General features: G+C 38.3%; 1 protein-coding gene across 1 annotated transcript; it reads right to left on the bottom strand.

Annotated features, from left to right (window-relative positions):
* Positions 1-3,003: 3,003 nt before the first annotated feature.
* Positions 3,004-12,636, bottom strand: NPM1 (nucleophosmin 1). Its single transcript, XM_072400790.1, has 11 exons — positions 12,481-12,636; positions 11,238-11,320; positions 9,532-9,651; positions 8,625-8,718; positions 8,241-8,356; positions 7,416-7,510; positions 6,056-6,101; positions 5,299-5,379; positions 4,349-4,459; positions 3,640-3,714; positions 3,004-3,250 (listed from the first exon to the last, which is right to left on the bottom strand). Exons 1-11 carry the CDS (start codon positions 12,539-12,541, stop codon positions 3,203-3,205), a joined length of 930 nt encoding a protein of 309 aa, XP_072256891.1. The 5' UTR covers positions 12,542-12,636; the 3' UTR covers positions 3,004-3,202.
* Positions 12,637-19,212: the final 6,576 nt, after the last annotated feature.

The raw sequence follows: 19,212 nt of genomic DNA, 5'->3' as shown, positions 1-19,212 counted from the left end.
AGTCTCACTACATCAGAAGGTTTAGCCTTTGGGTGAAGTGTACAGGGAGTGGCTCTGACTGCTCAAAATATTGTAATTTCATATGTAACCACTGAATTGCTTATTAAATTGTATATATTAATTGCTGCTGATCTTTTACTTATTTGCATTTTTACTCTTTTCAAGAAAATGTATATCTCAACTAGAATTCATTGTTGTACTGATGTATCTTGGATAATGTAATTTGGCATTTTGCAGATTTTGTATTCATCCAAGATGGCATGTCTGAAGATTTTTTGTTGCTCAAACCTAAGTCTGGATAAATAATTTATTAAATTGCTATAAGGATTCCATTTACATCCTACCCATTTACGCTACTCCACTCTTCCAAATTAGAAAGTTGAATAAGTACTCCTCTGAGAGCTGTGATGTATGATAGAAGCTCCAGGCCTACAGTTGTCCCTGGTTCCCAATATCTACAGCCCTGTTTAGAGCGTCACCTTTGCTACCAGTGCTGGATACCCTTTTTTAATTTTCCTTGCTTATGCAACACCAATTTAAATCTAAACCAACCAGGCTCCAGAAGTCTTTGTATGATTTTAAAATCCTTGAAGGTAATATCAGTTTGGGGAATGAACTTGAGGGGAGAAATAGGGTGGACTTAAGCTACGTACACACGGCAGATTTTTATCGCCCGATAATCGGCATCGGCCAATTATCGGGCGAAAATCTTCCGTGTGTACAGTCGGTGTCGTCCATCGTCCGGACGACCGACCTGCCGGGTCCACGGACGATGGACGACAAGCCGATCGTAATGAAAGGGAAGGGGAGAGCGCGCAGCAGGGTGCCGCTCCGTCGCTCTCCCTTCTCCATAGAGCATGAACGGTGCTGTATGTACAGCATCGTTCATGCATCTTGCAGCCCCTTGTCGTTGGAAAGGATCGTGAAAGATCCTTTCCCACGACAAAAATTGCAAGTGTGTACGCAGCTTTATACTATACACAAGGCTTTTGTCCCATACCAACAAAACTTTCACCTACAACTTTTGTTTTCCACCTTACCCCAAGTGGGATCAGGCCTTCTATGACCTCTCAAAATCCATCAAGCTTGTGACCAACTGACCACTGAATCTACCAGATGTTCAAATATAAGTCTTTGTTTGACAATTGATAAACCCCCCTACCGAGGCATTAAGTAAATAGATTCTCAGAAACAAGTTAACTCTTTCTATACTGTACTAAATACAGGTTAGTTTAAAAAGTAGAAAACTCCCATTCTGGGTGGTTTCTTTATAGTTATGCTTATCTTTTACTCTTAAAAGCTCATGCACAAGGTAGACATTTTAGAATAGCCACATTTCATTGTTCTTACATGTGTGTCAATAAACGCTCCATCTATAGCAAGAAGTCTCTGAAGTTGAACGTATCCCCCACCTCAAGGAACAGATTCAGCACATATATATGCCATTGAGAATGGTCAGGTCACAACTGCAATACGCAGACTTGTAGGGTTGACACTACATTTATCTCCTATGCAGATATTGACAGGCTTATTTTACAAGGGGAAATCCAGTGGATTGAAACATTGAATGCTACCAAAAACCTGGTCTAAATGACATGCTTTACATATATTTGTGGTGTACCCTTCCTTGAGCTTCCATTTTACTCATACTTACATGTTCAATATTTTATGTAAATTGTGTAGGAATTTTATTATAAAGTTTTTGTAATATTGTAAAATGGTTGTTTAAAACCTCTGTGAATGTTGTAATACACTGTAAACCATTTTATTTATATATTTAAATGTACTCCATTTATTGAGGTGATTGATCAGTTGCTGGATTAGGCTGCTGTCATTTATATTTTATTTTTAACTTAGTATTTTTTTTTTATAACTTGCTGTAATCAATGTGTGAAAAAGAGATTACAATGTAATCTGCTTTTAAAATTTCCCACACCAGGCCATGCCTCCCCAGCGTACCAACGCTTCATGCATGCCATCGATCACACTGCAGATGTGATGCCAGGGGACACAGAAGCTGGCCGCCCTTGCTGGAGGATGCACTGGATCATGGGGAGCAGGTAGGATCTCTACAATGCTACCCCGAGCACGGCTCGGGGTGACCGCTTTTGGTACATAAAATTAACCCTGGAGCCACATACTGCCAGGGAGTTAAAAGGTTATTTGTAAGTCTTGATATATTTTGGAATATGACCCCATTAGAGAACAAATTCCTATATTGATTTTTTAATATAAAAATGCCAGTTTCTCCCATACTTCCTTCTTGAAAAAGTGGTCTTTTGATACCATGAAACATGTTTAATAAATATCTTTTCAGGCTTTGGGACAAGGTGCATGCAACACGTTAGAGGATTAATGCTAATAGATTACCAAAACCCTGAGGGAGCAGTTAAAATGTTACCTACAGGTTCAAAATTATATGATGTATGTTTGACATTGCTGTCATGTTTTTGTTTGTAAATAAAAATGGTAACTATTAATATTTTTGACCTAGGTTTGTGTAAAAATTCCCTATTGATTGTGTGAGAAGGATAATTTGAATGATGGTAAATTAAATATAGGGATTGGACAGTTTATTTGATGACAGTTTTTACTAAATAGTTGTACTATTTTATTCAATAATTCTATGCCAAAGTTTGAACAGTTTGTGCAGATAAGTCACTCTTGGGTCAATTTTGAATCTACCCGATAAGACAGCCATTTAAAACAAACCTTGAAGAAAATTTTAAGTAAAAACAAAGTGCTAGATAATAAAAGGTTACAGCATTGGGGCACAGTAAAGGCCATCCTTTGCAAGACTAGCAATCCTATTAGTAGGCAAGGTTGTCCCGAGTTGGCCTACAGTTTGGATTGTACATACTCCAGGCCAGAAGGAAGATTCAGTAATGGCAAATTTTAAAAATGATGCTTCTATGTAAACTGTACATTAACATTACAAAACTATTGTAAATGTCACTGCACCCACAAATTACAAATATACACACCAAAAGTCAGAACACTCAGTAGTAAAAAAATTACAGATTTATTTCACATGTATGTTTGAAATTCAGATCATCTGCCTGACCATCTTGCCAAACACTTAACAAAACAGTTGTGTACAAAATATGTAGTTTCAGGATTTTAACATTATTGGCAAGTATTATAATGACCAATGCATTCTCCTACTTCCAAGAAACAAAAAATAAAGACAGAAATAAAAAGTTTATTTATCCTTAAGCGACTGTCTCCACTTCCACAGATCTTGTATTACCTGCAAAGGTAAAATTAGAAGGTTAAAAAATTAGAACTCCCATTTCATAAACTCAAAGAACTACTACATCCTTTTTGGTTAACTAAAAAGGTATACTAAAGCTCATAATTAATTGTAGGCTAAATTTCATTGGGCATCAACTTACATGGCTTTATTGTTCCAAAAAAAAAAAGTAATGATCCCCCCTTTCGCAATCATTCAGACTTTTCCAGGCAAACAAAATCTGGTCCTTCTCCATTTATTTTGACACTTTTCTAGGCCTAATTTAAAGGCATTTTTCAAGACTCCACATCTTTTGTCATTTAACCAATTTCCCCCCTTTTGGGTTAAAAAAATGCATGTTTGCAGATTTACCAAATGTTAGATGAATAACTTATCAAACTTTTTACCTTCTGATTATCCATTCTGAAACAGTTCTTCACATAATTTGTAAATTTTGCTTCAATTTTTGGAAGGGCACCACCCTGAAAAGAAAAGTAAAGGACCTTTACATTAATAAACTGCAGAATGCACCAAATATTAAAAAAAAACAAAAAAAAAAAAAAAAAAACAGAGTTACAATCTAAAACTTCTAATCCCTCACTAGTCATAGCTTGTTTTTTTTCTCTGGTCAATGCAGACTGCAATTTTTTGCTGATCAATGCACAACCAAATCTCCCTTCATTGCCTGAAAAGTGGATTAGAATAAGTAGTACTGGACATGGATGTAAAAACTTTGGCTTAATTACAAGAGCCAGAAGCTATGCAAGTCCTTAAGCTTCTCCTGATTTCCAACTTCCCAAGTCAGGTTACCAGGCTACTGAAAACCTGCTTCAGGTCCATGCCGTCAGTATATTCCGTTGCAGCAGTCTGCAATAAAACTATGCTAATGGGGACTGCTTCAAAATGAACCTACCATCAGGTCCAGAGTTGAATATTTGGCTGGAAAGTATTTTTAAAGAATACTTGGGCTTTTTCAAAGACTAGGACTTATTCCACAATGGTAATGTCACACCAAATGTTGGCACCAAAATACACTTATGAGCAGATGAAAAAAATCTCATCTGTCCATAAAAGTATTTCCTTTGACCACCAACCTTTATGAAGACCAAGCCTTACCTTGTCTAAAGTCCCCTGCATTTTTGATTTTATCTCTTCAAGCGTAAATGGTGTTTTTGGAGACTTTGGTGTCTGTTGCTTTGATTCTTGTTTCCCTTTCTGATCAGGAGTCTGTGAAAAGATGTACAAACAAGATATAAGCAGGACATCCATGTTTTTGCAGATGACAAAAAAAAAAGGGGCATTTTATTCAAATTGTAAATTATTTTACTGTCTGGGTGTACAAATTCTACCAAATGATGCAAATACTTTTCCTTTAACTTCTGCAATTGATTACTCAAACCTACCACATTTTTTTTTCAAGTTCCATAGCAATTTTTCACCATGGCAATTAGGAACCGTCAGTCCCGGATTCAAACTTGACAGCTGTTGAATTATAGTACTAAATACTCAATGAATATTTAGTCAAAAACTGGGTGTTTTCACAAAGTTTTACTAGACTTCCTTTTAAGTGGAAGTTTGTCACTACATAGCACTTGTGGATGTTTATGAACCTGCACATTTCTGCAGTTTTTAAACTTCCTTTAGCCAGGTTTAAGTCATAACAAAGGCAATACAGAGATAATAGGTAGTGTCAAAAACAGCATCTTTCTGAACAAGTAGTGCAGTGACCATTAACTGGAAATAAGGAACCCACAAAACAATTGTCCACTGAGGGAGTGTCAAACAAGTTTGTAGGGCTTCTCTCAATAACTATAAATTTTGTGGTAAACCGCATTGAGAGCAGAATCATAGGGGATCTATAGATTGACTATTTCCTTAAACCAAAATTACAGGAACCTAAAATTGATTTTGGATATAAAGTGTTGAGTTGTCACAGAACTGGGAGGAAAAAAACTAAAATAGGAACACCTGTTCCAGTGTCTACCAAGAGAATTTCCTTTAAGTAAAGCAAAATTTCGGACACTAGCGCTAAAGTCTAAACATGGCACACTATAGCAATTACTCACTTTAGCAGCTGTGGACGGTTCAGATAGCTTTCCATTGTGATTGGACTTCTGGGCAGACTTGGGTTTTGCAGCTTGAGAAGGCTAGATGGAAAAAAAAAAAAAATGAAACCAAAACATTAAAGGAAAACAAAAAGTTAATTTTAAAGTCCTTTAAAAAAAAAAATTTTTACAGCTAGGTTCCTAGTAAAGAATGGATTTAAATTTGGGTAATGAATACTATAAATCTTCAAATGATTTTTGTACTGCCCATAAATTTTACCTTACATTTGCCAAGGGACACAGAAGTCGCTTTCCTTTGGGAGGCCAAAAGCAGTCCAACCAAGAAGGCAACATCCCAAAAACATGCTCAAGAAAATGGCAAGTACTAAGGACTGCTTGCAACTCAAAGTCTCCTAAAAAACATGCCTGTAACTGGCATCAAATGAGATCACAATATCCACCTAATAGAACTTTTACATACCAGAAGACAAGGGAGCAGCCTAAGCAAATGTGGGAAGCAGAAGCTTGATGCTAGAAAGCAACTTCTAGAGCTCCACATTGCCACATGTGAGGAGGGCTGCATGATCCTCCATGCCTGCAGTTTGAGGGTAGAAGTAGCAGTTAATTTACTGGAAAAATGAGTTATCAGTACACCAGGGGGCCTTTATAGATATTGGACCTGAAATATTAAACTTCTCCAAGTTTGGCCCATTGTTACTTTGCCCCGAGTGTAAAACAGTAAGTTTTCCACAGAACTGCCAAACTTTTTAATGCATACCTTTTTAACAGGAGTGGTTTCTTCTTCCCCTTCATCATCTTCATCCCTTGAAGAAAATAAGAGATGTAAAGAAACTGATGCTTCAAAAAAATAATAAATAAAAGCTAATAATGAATAAAAGCTTCTCGTAAAAGGTTTCAGAATAATTACTTTCCCAGTAGTTAACAATCTAAAACATTTAAAAAGATAAAAGCTTCTTTGCAGGAAGCATTTGGTACCACTGTTCTCCCTAGACCCAGCACTAAACCAACCAGGTGTTTTCAGATGGTTTCTGAAAAGTTGGGTCACAATAAAGGAGCACTGGACACGTATTCCCCCCAGAAGTTTTTTTTTCAAGCTGGGTGGGAAGAAGCTGTAGATGGGTGGTGGCTCCTGTATTGTGACTCAATTTTCAGTAGGGAGAACACTGCTAGACAGTTAGGGTATAACACGAAGACTTAAAAGTTCTGGAATAATAAAATCATGCACAAAGTGAAGAAAGCAGCTGCTAAAAAAATGTAATAAACTCAACCATTAAACCGTAAGTGATCATAAACTGTGCAAAAAAATTTATATACATGGAATCTCAACTCACCAACTGCAAAATAAAAATAAAAGTTGCAAAAAGATTCAAATAAAATTCCTCTAAGTGGATCTAGTCACATTTGTGGATCCCCATACACTGAAGCCAGATTAAGTACTCTTCACTTCTGCCAAGTTCTACCATAAGTGATGTTTTGATCTAAGATTTTAAACTGTGGATGTAATGTGCTTTTTTTGCAATGACTGTTTGTGCTCCTATATATTACATAAAAGCTCCTGACAAATATCCACGCAAAGTAACATGAGCCTTTTTGCCCACCACACTTCTACACAGATGGATTCAAAATGTATGTTTTGCAATGCATTCAATGATGAGCAATTTGTAGCCTGGATCATGCCATTTGCATTGCCATGCATTTTTTCACTGTACTTTCACATGCAGCAAAAATAAACCCCACACCAGCAGACTCTGCTGTATGTGAAGACACCCATATCTCTAAATGGTTCATGATAGTGTCATAATCAGATGCACTGCTGCAATCGAGAGGTAAATTGCGACTATCTTGTTCCCAACCCAGGATCTAGAACAAATATTCCCACATCCCTCAATGTTTAATATTTTTCCATTCAAGGTAACCTAAAGCATACTAGAAAACCCATTTCAGTGAATTGAGCATCCAAACTAGTGGCCTATTAACAGTTAGATGCTCAAACACACAATGACTGCCAGTTAATACAGTTTGCAAAAACCCTAGATTGCCAAAAACGTGTCCATAGCAACAACTGACTTGTAGCTAAATCTTAATCTCTAATGGTAAGCCGAGTCCAATTTACTTACTCATCATCCTCTTCATCATCGTCGTCGTCCTCTTCCTCCTCATCATCATCGTCATCATCAAAGTCATCTTCATCCGCTTCTATTTTTGCTTTTTTCTGTTTAAAAAAAATTAATGTTAAAATTAAAGTTGATGTATATTGAGATAAGTAAAGCAGTCAATGTTGAACTCCTAACTAAGTAAGGTCATCTACCTGGATGTAAAGGGAATCATTTGGCTTCAGTAGTTTTTCGTTTCACATCTGAAACAAGCCAACAGGTAGCTGTTGCACCAAGTTGTACGATAACCAGCTAAATACCTGAGCTGCATAAACATTCTGGATCAGCAATACAGAAGGCATTAAAAGGCTTAGGATCAGAACGCCAACCAAGTAAACAGTTTTCAGAACTAGATCAGGCAATGTATTTAAAGCGTACCTAAACTCAAAATTTTCACTTTACAGAAAAGGGTGGACCACCTTTTTTTTGAGCAACACCCTTTTTAAAAAACAAAAGGCAAAAACAAGAGTGCAGCACCACCCCTTTAGTTCTCGATCGCCTAGGCGATCAAGAATGAATGGGAGTGCAGAGCCTCCCATCTGTCCCACATCCGGGGACTCCGGGTGGAAGAACAGAGAAGACATCAGCGCCCAGCGTGCCTGCCTGAAGACGGATGCAGAGATGACGTGGGACCAGATCCGAACTTCTGGAAGGATCGACTGCTCCGTGGCATTAAAAGTAGGGGTATTTTTTGTTCTGGGTTTTTGGGTTTACTTCCTCTAATCTCTCAGTACAAATCTTTAAGGAATATAAATGGCACCAAGGTAAACCAATCTGCATGTGACATACCTGTGGAACCTTTGATGTTGAAGCCGCTGCAGCCCTTTTTGCATTCTTTACAATTACAGCATTTTCTTCTTCCTCCTCTTCATCCTCATCTGATGATTCCAATCCTTCTTCCAAGGCTGTCAATTGAAAAGATAACATTTCACTGAAAATGTGCACTATGGAAAGTTAGCATTACACCAGAAATTTCTGGCAACCTCTTGGGAAACCAGATATTAGGTTCATTTCCAAGTATATAAATTTAAGCACAATGAGGATGAAAGCATTTTACTAAAAACTGTTTTTTGAATTTTGCAACTGGAGTGCAAATGTAACAGACATTTTATTTTTGTAATTCAAACCAGATAGTATTTAGATTTTAATGACAAGCAAATCAGAATGACTTACCAATAAGATGCTGTCCACTGACATACACAGGGCCAGAACCAGCTTTGAGTCTTAAGGTCACTGGAGGTGTAATTTCAAATCCACCAAGAGATACCTAGGAAAAAAAAACAGAACCAATGAAAATTGTAAGGCAAAAACTGACCTGCTAGAAGTGTATAAAAATGTAACTAGTCAGCAGATCGGTGACTGGACGAGCGCTGTACACACGCCACATTCTCGTCTGATATCACCCTTGAGGTGATTATAATATGAGAATCATCTGACATGTGTACATAGCCTAACTTTATATATCTCACATGACTTTCAAATATCAAAAGAAAATGCCAGATGTGCTCCCTATTTTTGAGCCCACAGTTGGGCAACTTTTTATGCAGGCTTGGCAGGGGGTGTTCCCATGGTCCTACCTCAAAGTGATGGAACCAACTATAAGCAATGCCAATGTGTCATACTAAAATCCTATGGAGTACTTATGCACGCACCAATGTCAAACACCAAATTATTATAGCATACAATTATCAAAGTTTATGCCTGTCAAGTAAAGCTGGCATGCTACTGCTGTAGGGGCAGTACAAGTTCCACAAGCATGTTCTCCCCATATCAGCTGGGTGGGGGTAAGCGGTAGATAGGTGATCAAGAAGTGGGTGCAAGTTGCAAAATATTTTGTATAAGTATAGTAAAAATTACAAGTAAAACACTGCATAATAATGACAAGAAATGCAAAGATTTTAATACCTTGATATCAGCATAACACCAAGCTAAAAGTTAGGGATAGTGAGGCTTGTGATGCTCACAGCAGAGGATGTGCACCGTGTGGGCTATAAATACCGAAGCACAAACATAAAACCTCACAGGACTGCATTTTAACCCTATTAAAAACTTTTGTAATAGAATAAACTGAGTACTGTACCGTTGGTTGTACAGATGGTTTCAAGGATGCAAGTACAATCTTTATAGGTTTTGCTTGGTAATTCATTCCTTCAGCTTCAACAATATGCAGCTCATCTTTCGCACCAGCACCCAAAGTAACCTACAATGTGAATATGTTAATTTTTTTTACTACAAAATATCAAAACATTATCAAATTTTAGCAAGCTTGTAGCAAATAGGAAAACACAATATATCAAGCCTATTGTGGCCTGTTCACACCTGTGTCTTTGGCATTTTTTAATTAACACACTATGTAATGGGAAAGAAAGATGGCGGCACACTGTAATGCAACATGAGTAGGCAAGTAGTGCTGGTTTAGTTCTGCTTTAGTCCTTCTCCTGCAATCAGTAGGTAGTAGCAGAAAATCATATTTGATTGCAGAAGTGACCTTGCATGTTGCTTTCTGCAAAAAAGCCCTGACTGACTGCAAATTTAGAAAAGTGCAAAATAGATATAGTATTATTTAGACTTGATTGATGGTCTGTGCCCAAGCTTTTCTGCATCATCTTACAGAAAGCAATTTATCCTATTCTGGGACTATGGCAATTCTAGTGTTTAGGCTGTGGACATAAAAGAGTAGGTGGGTCACAGTAGTTCAAGGATGATCTGCCATGTCAAGTCTTCTAGTAGCCAACAAAATACAGGTGTCAGCCCACAAGAGCATTTCTATCAGATGAACAGGTATGTGTCAAACACAGAAAAGCATGTGTTGAAACTTTTTTTTTTGACAAAGTATTTGTAAACCCAAAATAAATTTTTCAATCATGACAAATCCTGCTTTAGATTACCCTACTGGGTATAGTGCCTGAGGATTTAAGGTTGGCGTTTTTTTTTATGCTGTGTTGCAAATACAGGGTTACCCTCAATGGGGAAGGAGACCCTGTATTTGGGGCACATTGTCCTTTTACCATTGCCACTTTGCTGGAGGGCATTTTAAGCCTACTTGTATAGGAAATCAAAACAATTCAGCAGAAGGAGTGTTCCTGTAATGTAAGCAAAAGATTTCCTATGCACAGCATCATAGACTTGAGAGCCGAATCTTGTTTAGGCAAAAAGAAAAACTATCACTACCTCAGACAGCCATAAGCTCAAAAATGGTTGCCAGAGGAAATACATAGGATGGGGTAAGTCCATAGGCCAGGAAATCTGTACTCTGACATGTTTGTGGTAAAGCAGTGCAAATATGGAACGATAAAAAAGTGTACTGCATAGGAAATGGTTAGAGATGCCGCCGAGAGCTTTGTAAGAAACTTTACAAAGACTAACATTTGCATATTTAGGTGTCATTTAGTCTACTTGTTTTGGATAAAGAGCACATTTGATATAGAAAGTGGACGATTGACAGTTACCATACTTTAAGGGGTAAACAAATGCACCCCCCCCAGTCCAGACATCTTCACTAGGCTCTTTTCCAGGTTTAGATTGTCTGCCATCTCAATTGGCTGAGTTGGAACAACAACTCCTGCACAAGTTCAAGAGGCTTCATTCATTCCAGCACTAAGGTATGCAGAGAAAACAGTTGTGGATGTGTGTGCCCCTGTGTACATTTTACAGAGGGACAGGAAGGCAAGATGGTTTTATTGCAGAACAGACAGCTTTTCTTTTCTGTGATAAAATATTTAGGTCTAATAACTGTAAGACATAGAATGCCTAAAGAAAAGTTTGCTGTGTCTTAAAGTAACTTACTGTTCTTAAGGACAGTTGATGATCATTTTCATCATCATCAACTTTAAATGCATATTCTTTTTTGTCAGCCTTCAGTTCACAACCTACAAGAACAAAAAGGAGTTAAGTTACTTTATGCTGCACAAAAGACACAAAAACTGTACATTTCACAAGTATATACATACGTTGACTCATATACATTATTTTAAAACCCAAAGTTGTATCCAGCCGTGGGAAATGACCAAGACTGGTTCAGGTCTTTGGCCAATTATGACAGCCGAAAACAGCAGGGTGAAGAGAGTGGTGTTAAACTATCGTTATTGTATTGCAGAAGTGACCTCACTTTTTGATTGTTCTGCTTAAAAAACTTACACTTAAACAGGTTTACCTGCAGAAAGGGTCAGGAGATCTCTTCCACAATAAATATGCTTACCTGCATTAATTGCAATATTTAAAAAAAAAATATGCAAGGTATGGACTGAGAACTTATCCGCACATGCAGAATTTACCTCATCCAGGACCAACAAGATGATCAAAGATCATGAATAGGTGAAAGATTATGGCAATTCCCATGATAGAACAAACATGTGAGTATTATAAAGAAAACACAGCTATTATACAGTATTTATACAGCACCAACATATTACTGAGATGTACAATGGGGGGGGTTATTCTATTATAGAAAACACATGCTTTTTACCATTATCTTTTTTTCCTTAGTTCCTCTTTAGAAAGCACATGGGAGTGTAGCCATGTTTATTGGACAATACCAGATGGCCAGACATTTACCTACCTGCATCTTACAGCCTCATAGCCTAAAAATGCTTTTCTAGAGGATACACCTTGGCAAGATGAATTTGATAAATATGCAGACTGCAATGTGTATGACTAGCTGTAATTTCCAACAGCACGATCATGGCCTGCGATGTTTGAAATGAATGGCCCACATGTCGCGATATAGAAGATTTTCTTCTAGCATGTGGTTAGTAACACGTGGCGGAGCGCGACAAAGAACTGCCAAATAGCGCATCACCAGCCACGAATGGCGACCTCCCGGGCACACCAGATGTCCATTGTTAGAAGATACGTTTAAATATTACACATTAAATAAAAGAGCTCATAACGCTTAACCCCCCGCCCCCTATTCTCTGGTCAGTCATATGATTCAGAGAATGGAGGATTGAGGGGCCTCCTGTGAGGCATGCTGCAAACACAGACGCGACAAATACTACGACTAACAGACAGCATAAGATGTAGGAAATACCGAAAAGGAAGTTCTGGGGACGCAGAGGAGCCAAGTTGTCCATATCCATGCTGTCTTCCATCTTTACACGTTGCGGTTTCTTTTTTCTTTTCCCCCTACAGTTCTGTCTTCTAGTAATGGACGGTCTACTGAGGGCGGGCGGATGCGCTCATCAATACTTAAATAGACGGCCTAGATCTCGCGAGAAAAGAGCTGAGAGAACTCGGCGTATTATCCAATAGTACTGGCGGGTTGTGTCATCTGGTGTTGCGTATGCGTGTGACGTCTGTCGACCGTTCTGCCATGAGGAGACCACGTTTTTTCAAAGACGTTATCGGTTGTTAGTCTTGCATGGGGATTAATAGTGGTTTTTGAGAAGCAAGAGGACGGTGGATATACATGTATTTAAATAGTCTTTATTAAAGTTTAAATGCAAAACATTGTTGCCAAAAACCAAAGGGTTTATATACATTACTCTGTTACATGTCCTTCCTTATGCATTTTTCAATAGTGCAGAAATAAAATGAAACTTCATTTCAAAAGAGTGTGATTTCTTCAATTGGCATTGCACATGTTTAAAGTGTACCTAAACTCAGAAACTTCACTTTACATAGAAGGGTAGACAACCCTTTTATGATATGTAAAAATCCTGTTGTTTTTTTTTTTAAGCGCATCACCCTTTAAAGAAAAAAAAAAGGTGCAGCACTGCCCTCTTAATTCTCAATTAAAAATGGCCCAGTAGCCAAAAAAGTTTGCTGACCCCTGGCCTAGGCGATCAAGAATGAAGAGGAGCGCAGTGGATGCTCTTGGGTGTTCCTTCCACGCATATCTCGGGCATGCACAGAAGGAGCCTTTTCATGCAAAGAGAAAAATTTGCTGATCTCACGCATGCACTGTGAGATCGGCAATTTTTTTTCCATTCTGTGCCACCCAATCTCGCACCTGGGTCGGGTGGCGTAGAAAGAAGAGGAGAAGATGGCGGCGCCCAGAGAGCCTATTCGGGGACCTGATGCACGAAACCTCCGGATGGATCGGACTGCCCTGCAGGTTTGAAGGTAAGTGTATTTTTTTTTTTAGGCAGTTTTCAGTTTAGTTCCTCTTTAACTGCAATTTTCCAGGCTTGAGCGCTCACATTAAGAGGATGACATCACTGTTCCCCTTAACCACGACACATGGGACACATTAGGGCAAAGCAGTAATAGATACAAATCAGTTTGCCTCTCGCTTGGCAAAGTCTCTCAGACAAGTTAAAAGCGCATTAGCAACCTATGCATTTGAGTTCTTGAACAGCCAACTGCAACAGATTTTCATTATAAATAAGAGGTCCTCAACTCCAGTTCTCAAGGGCCAGGATCTGCACACGTTTTTAGTATTTCTACAATTAAATCGGGTGAGAAATAGTTAATGAGTCAGAAAAGGTTTAAGGCTTTGTGTATTTCATGTATATTGCAAGGATTAAAAAAAATAAAAAAAACTTGCAGATTCTCACCCTTCTTTGTTCTGAGGAAATATCAGTTTGTTTTACAATCTTCTTTGCAAGATATTTCTAAATAGTAAAATCATTGTAATCATTAATTACATGTCCCATTCTCCAATAAGGAGCTTCTCGGTGTCTGTGTCACTTTAGAAGTAATTAAAGTGACAGAATTACTTGTGTAGCAAATAATATTTAAGTTAATATTTCAATAACAATAATAAATTTTGTTTTCTTGGTGTTAAACCCTCAATGTGGTAAAGGATAATAGGATTTATCTAAGTGTTCCCTTCAGCTTCCCTTCAGAAGATGGCCTGAATTTGGTGATGAAGAAGATGGTTACTAGCCTCCATATAATACTAAATGCTTAAAATCCCTTCACAGCTCCCGTACCAACTACCTTTCTGCCCTGATAGAAAAAAAAATTTCCCTATCCGATCTCTTCACTCCTCAAATCACCTACTAATGACTTCCTTTCTCAAAAACTTGTCACATGCATGACTTCAAGATTTTTCTAGGGCTGCCTCCACTCTCTGGAACTCCCTTCCTCCTCCTATAGAGGTTGCTCCTGTACATTTGTAAGAGCTTTTAAAATCAATCTCTTCAAACTCACCCACACTTCTCTGTCTCTTAAACCCTCCCTATTTACCCACCAGTCCATATCCCCCCTCCTATTGTGTGCTACTTCCTCTTCATTTTAGATTGTAAGCTCTTCTGTGAAAGGTCCTATCCTCCTCCTCTGTCTTTGTTTGTACTTGTAGTCCTCGGGTTACATATGAGATAGGGACTGAAGGTTTGTTCTTTGTATTTGTTCTTTGAATTTGTATGTAAATTGGAACAGGTACATTATTATTTTATCATTTTAAAAAATGCAATTAGGACAGATGTTTGTCTCAACATATTATTAGTCAATGTGGTGTCAGTTACTGTATAAAATCCTGACTGTGAGATAATCACAAACAAAAAAAAAAACTTTAGGGAGCCTAGACATTCATTAACTTCTGATTTGCAAATAGAAACAACTGCAGCATTTGTCTTGGTCATTAAAGAGCTACAAGAGGCTGCAGAAAGAGCTCAGTCTCAGCTGAGTTTAACAAAAGATTTCTTCTGCAAGTGACGCAGTGACAGCAAACTATATACAGCTATATGCAAGAATAGCAAAGCAGGATTTCTGAGGGCAAGGGGCCAGAGCACCAGCTAGGGTTTAGGTCCTTGGACATAGATCCAATCCTAGGTATAAGTGAGGTATGTGAAGCCAGAATATAAAGAATATACTAATTATGGGACACAGGTGTTGCCATACTAGGAGGTGACTGCAGCAAGCCATCTGCTGGTTGCTAGTGGAACACATGCAAGGTGTGCTAAACCACAATGGCTTCAGCAGACGGCATAGGGAGCTGTAGGTTTCCTGACAATCAGCTTTGATATTTCCTAAAGGATATGTGGAAAATAGTGTTTTTTTCCCAAACACCCTTAATGACACTTTTGGCACTATCACCAATTTAAGTAGTGCACACAACCACAAGAAGTGAATAGACTGCCTATACAACCTCCAAATATTGTGACTGGTTGCTCCATTCAATTGAATGTAGCTGTTCTCACAGGTTTTATACTTAAGATCAGCCAGGTCATTAGCATGGCTATCCTAAAGTTTCATATTTTAAAACTGGAAAATAAAAAATAATAATTTGCATTTTAGATTGACTTTTGAAAAAACAGGCCACAAAGTCCTAACGATTGCCCCATGAGAAGTATAAGGACATTCTACTCATCAAACTATCCACTTTCGGTTTAAGTGGCAGGTACCATTCCCCTTCCAGCTACTTCCTGTTTACATTAATGCATTGTAAAATTATAGAAAAAAAAATGCATCCAAGCACATTTTTTTTGATTGAATAAAAGCTGTATTCATCTGACAACGTAAACAATACAATCAGAGTACATTCACCCAAGGTACTGCGACACAGCACAAAAACACTACATTGCAATATCCCCCCAACATACACACTAATAAGTACATTTAATACATTGTGATGCCTTATGTGTGGTGTGAGACCATTGCCCGTCACTCACGTCCTACATAACTCAACCATACCCCAACTAATTGTGTGCAACAACCTTTTAACCAATACATTTTACATAGTATACTAAACGCATGCCCTAAAGAGCTCCCGGGCCCAAAGAGTTCTTTGAGCTTGTACAATACACTATGTCATGCATAATACAATTTACCACTTTACTTTAATAACATTCGGGTGTGCAATGGGTTAGGAATGTGGGCGAAGGTGGGGGGGGGGGGGTGGAATGCATGAAAGGCCCAAAGCTTTATTAGAGTTCTTTTTAACCTCCCTGGCGGTATGAATATTAAGTATTTTTAAATGTAAAAGCGGTACATTTAAAAATACATAGTATTTTAAATTTCCCGCCTTATCCTGCCTCCTAGCTGAATGGTCCCCTCCCCCAGCCAGACGCTTGCGGACATGCCGGGGACACAGATCGCCAGGTTGCACAGATGCCTGGCCGGCATCGTCAGGGGAAGAAGATGCCAGGCATCACTAGAGAACACCGCGGGCACTGCATACCAGGTAAGCTGTTTAAAATCGCTAGCAATTCCACCCTGATTGTGGCTTGAGGTTACCGCTTTTGGTGTAGATAATTGCCCCCGAGCCGCACTCGGCGTTACCGCTAAGGAGGTTAAACAAATACAAAGGTGCTTGGAGAGGGGGAAGGAAGGACCAATCTGTAGCAGCCCTTGATGGACATCGTCTCCCTCCAGTAAATAAGCCTGCATCCATGCACATTTCTCAAAATGAAATCACCAAAGATCCTGGAGTATCTTTGGCCTATTGATTTTTGATGACCCACATGTCAGCCACTACTATTTGTGTTTATGAAGCTTTTTCAACACAAAAATTTAAATAGAGCTATAAAGGTGTTGACAATGTTTAAAACACTGGTTTGTCATCTGATGCAGGATAATTGTGTTTTTAAAAAATAAAAAGCATTCTTCTGCGTAACTATTCATGCTTTTGTGTACAACAGCTACAACCCGGATATTGGCATATGCTACACCCATGTCCCATTGTGCCTGTAAGTTGATTCCTGACCCTTACTAACAACTGGTGACGCTTAACCACTCACTGGCCAGTTAACTACAAATTTTATATACAAACATCTTTATTATTAAATTGATTTATAAAAAGCAGACAACTTTTCTTTTATTGAATAGTAATAAGGAGCCATAAAAAATGACAGCTACGTTTTTTATGTGTAAATTAACAGACATTAGGAAGTAGTATAAAAAAAAAAGTAAAATCAAACTTTACGGCTACTTTATTCTACACCAAAATTTGAAGGTTCTTACAAGGTTAATAATTGCTTTTTTAAGTGGTTAGAAAAGAAATACAAAATTAACAGGAAACGGCTAACAGAATGGCTCGCTCATCAGGAACCAAAAAAAAAACACAAAAAAACTTCAGACACAATCAAGGCCTCTGTAATCAAAAAATTGAATTGTACTTTAAAAACTACAATGTGGAGGTATTTGACGAGGTATAATAATTACCGGTTATTAGATATTAAACAAGATCTAGGTACAGGTATATTCACAGTTTTCATAGAACGATCAATCATAGACCCTTCAAAGGAAAATTCTTTGAGTGTATAGCATACCATCTACTCCAATTATACAACCAGCAAAAAAAAAAATCAAAAAAATTACACAGCTAAGAATAGCCCTTTATAAGGGAACCTTCGCCAAAGGTTACTGACAGGCTTTTACAGAAGAAATCTGAAAATCTAGAAAACTTTGGATAATGCCGATTTCTTTTTAACTTTACCTAGTACCACATTGTCAAAGATTTATCCTGAGAATACTAACGCTAGTTACACAACTAAGTTAGCAATACCTGTGGATTTCCGCGGTTATTGGGAGGTCACATTGGCAAAAATTCAGTACCTTCACACTTTGAATACATTTGAATAATTTTTTACATGGGAAAAGGCGACAAACCCTTAAAAGAATATTTAGTTAAATATCGTTATTATGTTAATATGAGTGATCTTGCCAAAACTATAGATGCAAAGCTTGAAACTATAAATATTCAGAACGATCAGCTTAGGCTGAGATATGATGATGTAGAAAGAATCGTTTTTGTAACTAAATCACCAGAAAAACGTTCTATTAGGGTTCGTGGACAACAAAGCTTTCAGTGGAAGTTACCAAAGGAACCCTATATGTTTTAAGCATGAATACATAAATTATGCAACTTTATGCCTATATTTAGACAGCCAACAGATACAAGCATGACCGTTTCCGTCAAACTTACCTCTTCCTCGCTAAAGCGCAGGGATCTCTCTCCTGCACATGCGGGCAGTTCTGACTCTGGGCGTGCCTCTGATCCCAAGCTTTATCAGTTTCACTTAGTCTGCTGGCCAATCAGAAAATAGCCTCTAAATCATCCCTAGCTATTTAGCTAGCTCACACACTGCACTCAGTGTTCGTGCAACGTGTCTCCACTGGTGCTGAGCCCCTAGTTCTGTTGAGCTAGTTCCTGTACACCCGTTGGCTAATTCAGTGTTTCCTCTGTCAAGCTCCTGCGTTAACCCCTCATTGTCCAGTCTGTTGATTCCCAGCCAACTTCCGTTTGCTGTCCAGTGTTCTTTTCTGTCTGTGGATATTCCTGTGTCACCTATGCCTTCTGTTGCTTCCAGTGTCTCCTGTGTTCCCTGTGTCACTGGTGTCTGTCCCCCGGATTTCTGGTAATTGACCCCTGGCGTGTGACCTGACCTCTCTAGTTTGCTGCTTGCCTCAACACCGGCCTTTCTCGACTATCCTTCTGCTTTGTGATTTGGTACCGTGTTTCATATTGCCCACCTTGGTGTGCCCAAAGACTACAACCAGTTTTGTAAAGCTTTGATTGGTACACACATCACTGAGTTAATTTCATTTCAGTAAGCCCCAGGACATACGGATACAGATTAAACATTGTAAAAACTGTTTTAAAAGTTAAAGGCATAACGCTCAATTTTGCAAGCAATCAGTTTAATTTTGACAGTTTGAGAGATCTTTGTCTGTGTTTTATTATCTGCACAATTCAGATGCAGAAAACAATAGGCCTAGAACAGCATGGCATTGTGAGAAATAAAAAGCTTTGGCAGATAGAGACTAGACCATGTGTTTACACAAAGAGACTATTTACTTACAACTTTACCACACTAACTTTTGAGTTCTAAATAAGATATCATACCCTGTTTCCCCGATTATAAGGCACTCTCCT

The sequence above is a fragment of the Pyxicephalus adspersus genome, chromosome 2, assembly GCF_032062135.1.
Source record: "Pyxicephalus adspersus chromosome 2, UCB_Pads_2.0, whole genome shotgun sequence".
NCBI classification, from domain to species: Eukaryota; Metazoa; Chordata; class Amphibia; order Anura; family Pyxicephalidae; genus Pyxicephalus; species Pyxicephalus adspersus.
The sequence above is the reverse complement of the archived record's forward strand: the minus strand, read 5'-3'. Positions and strand labels throughout refer to the sequence as shown.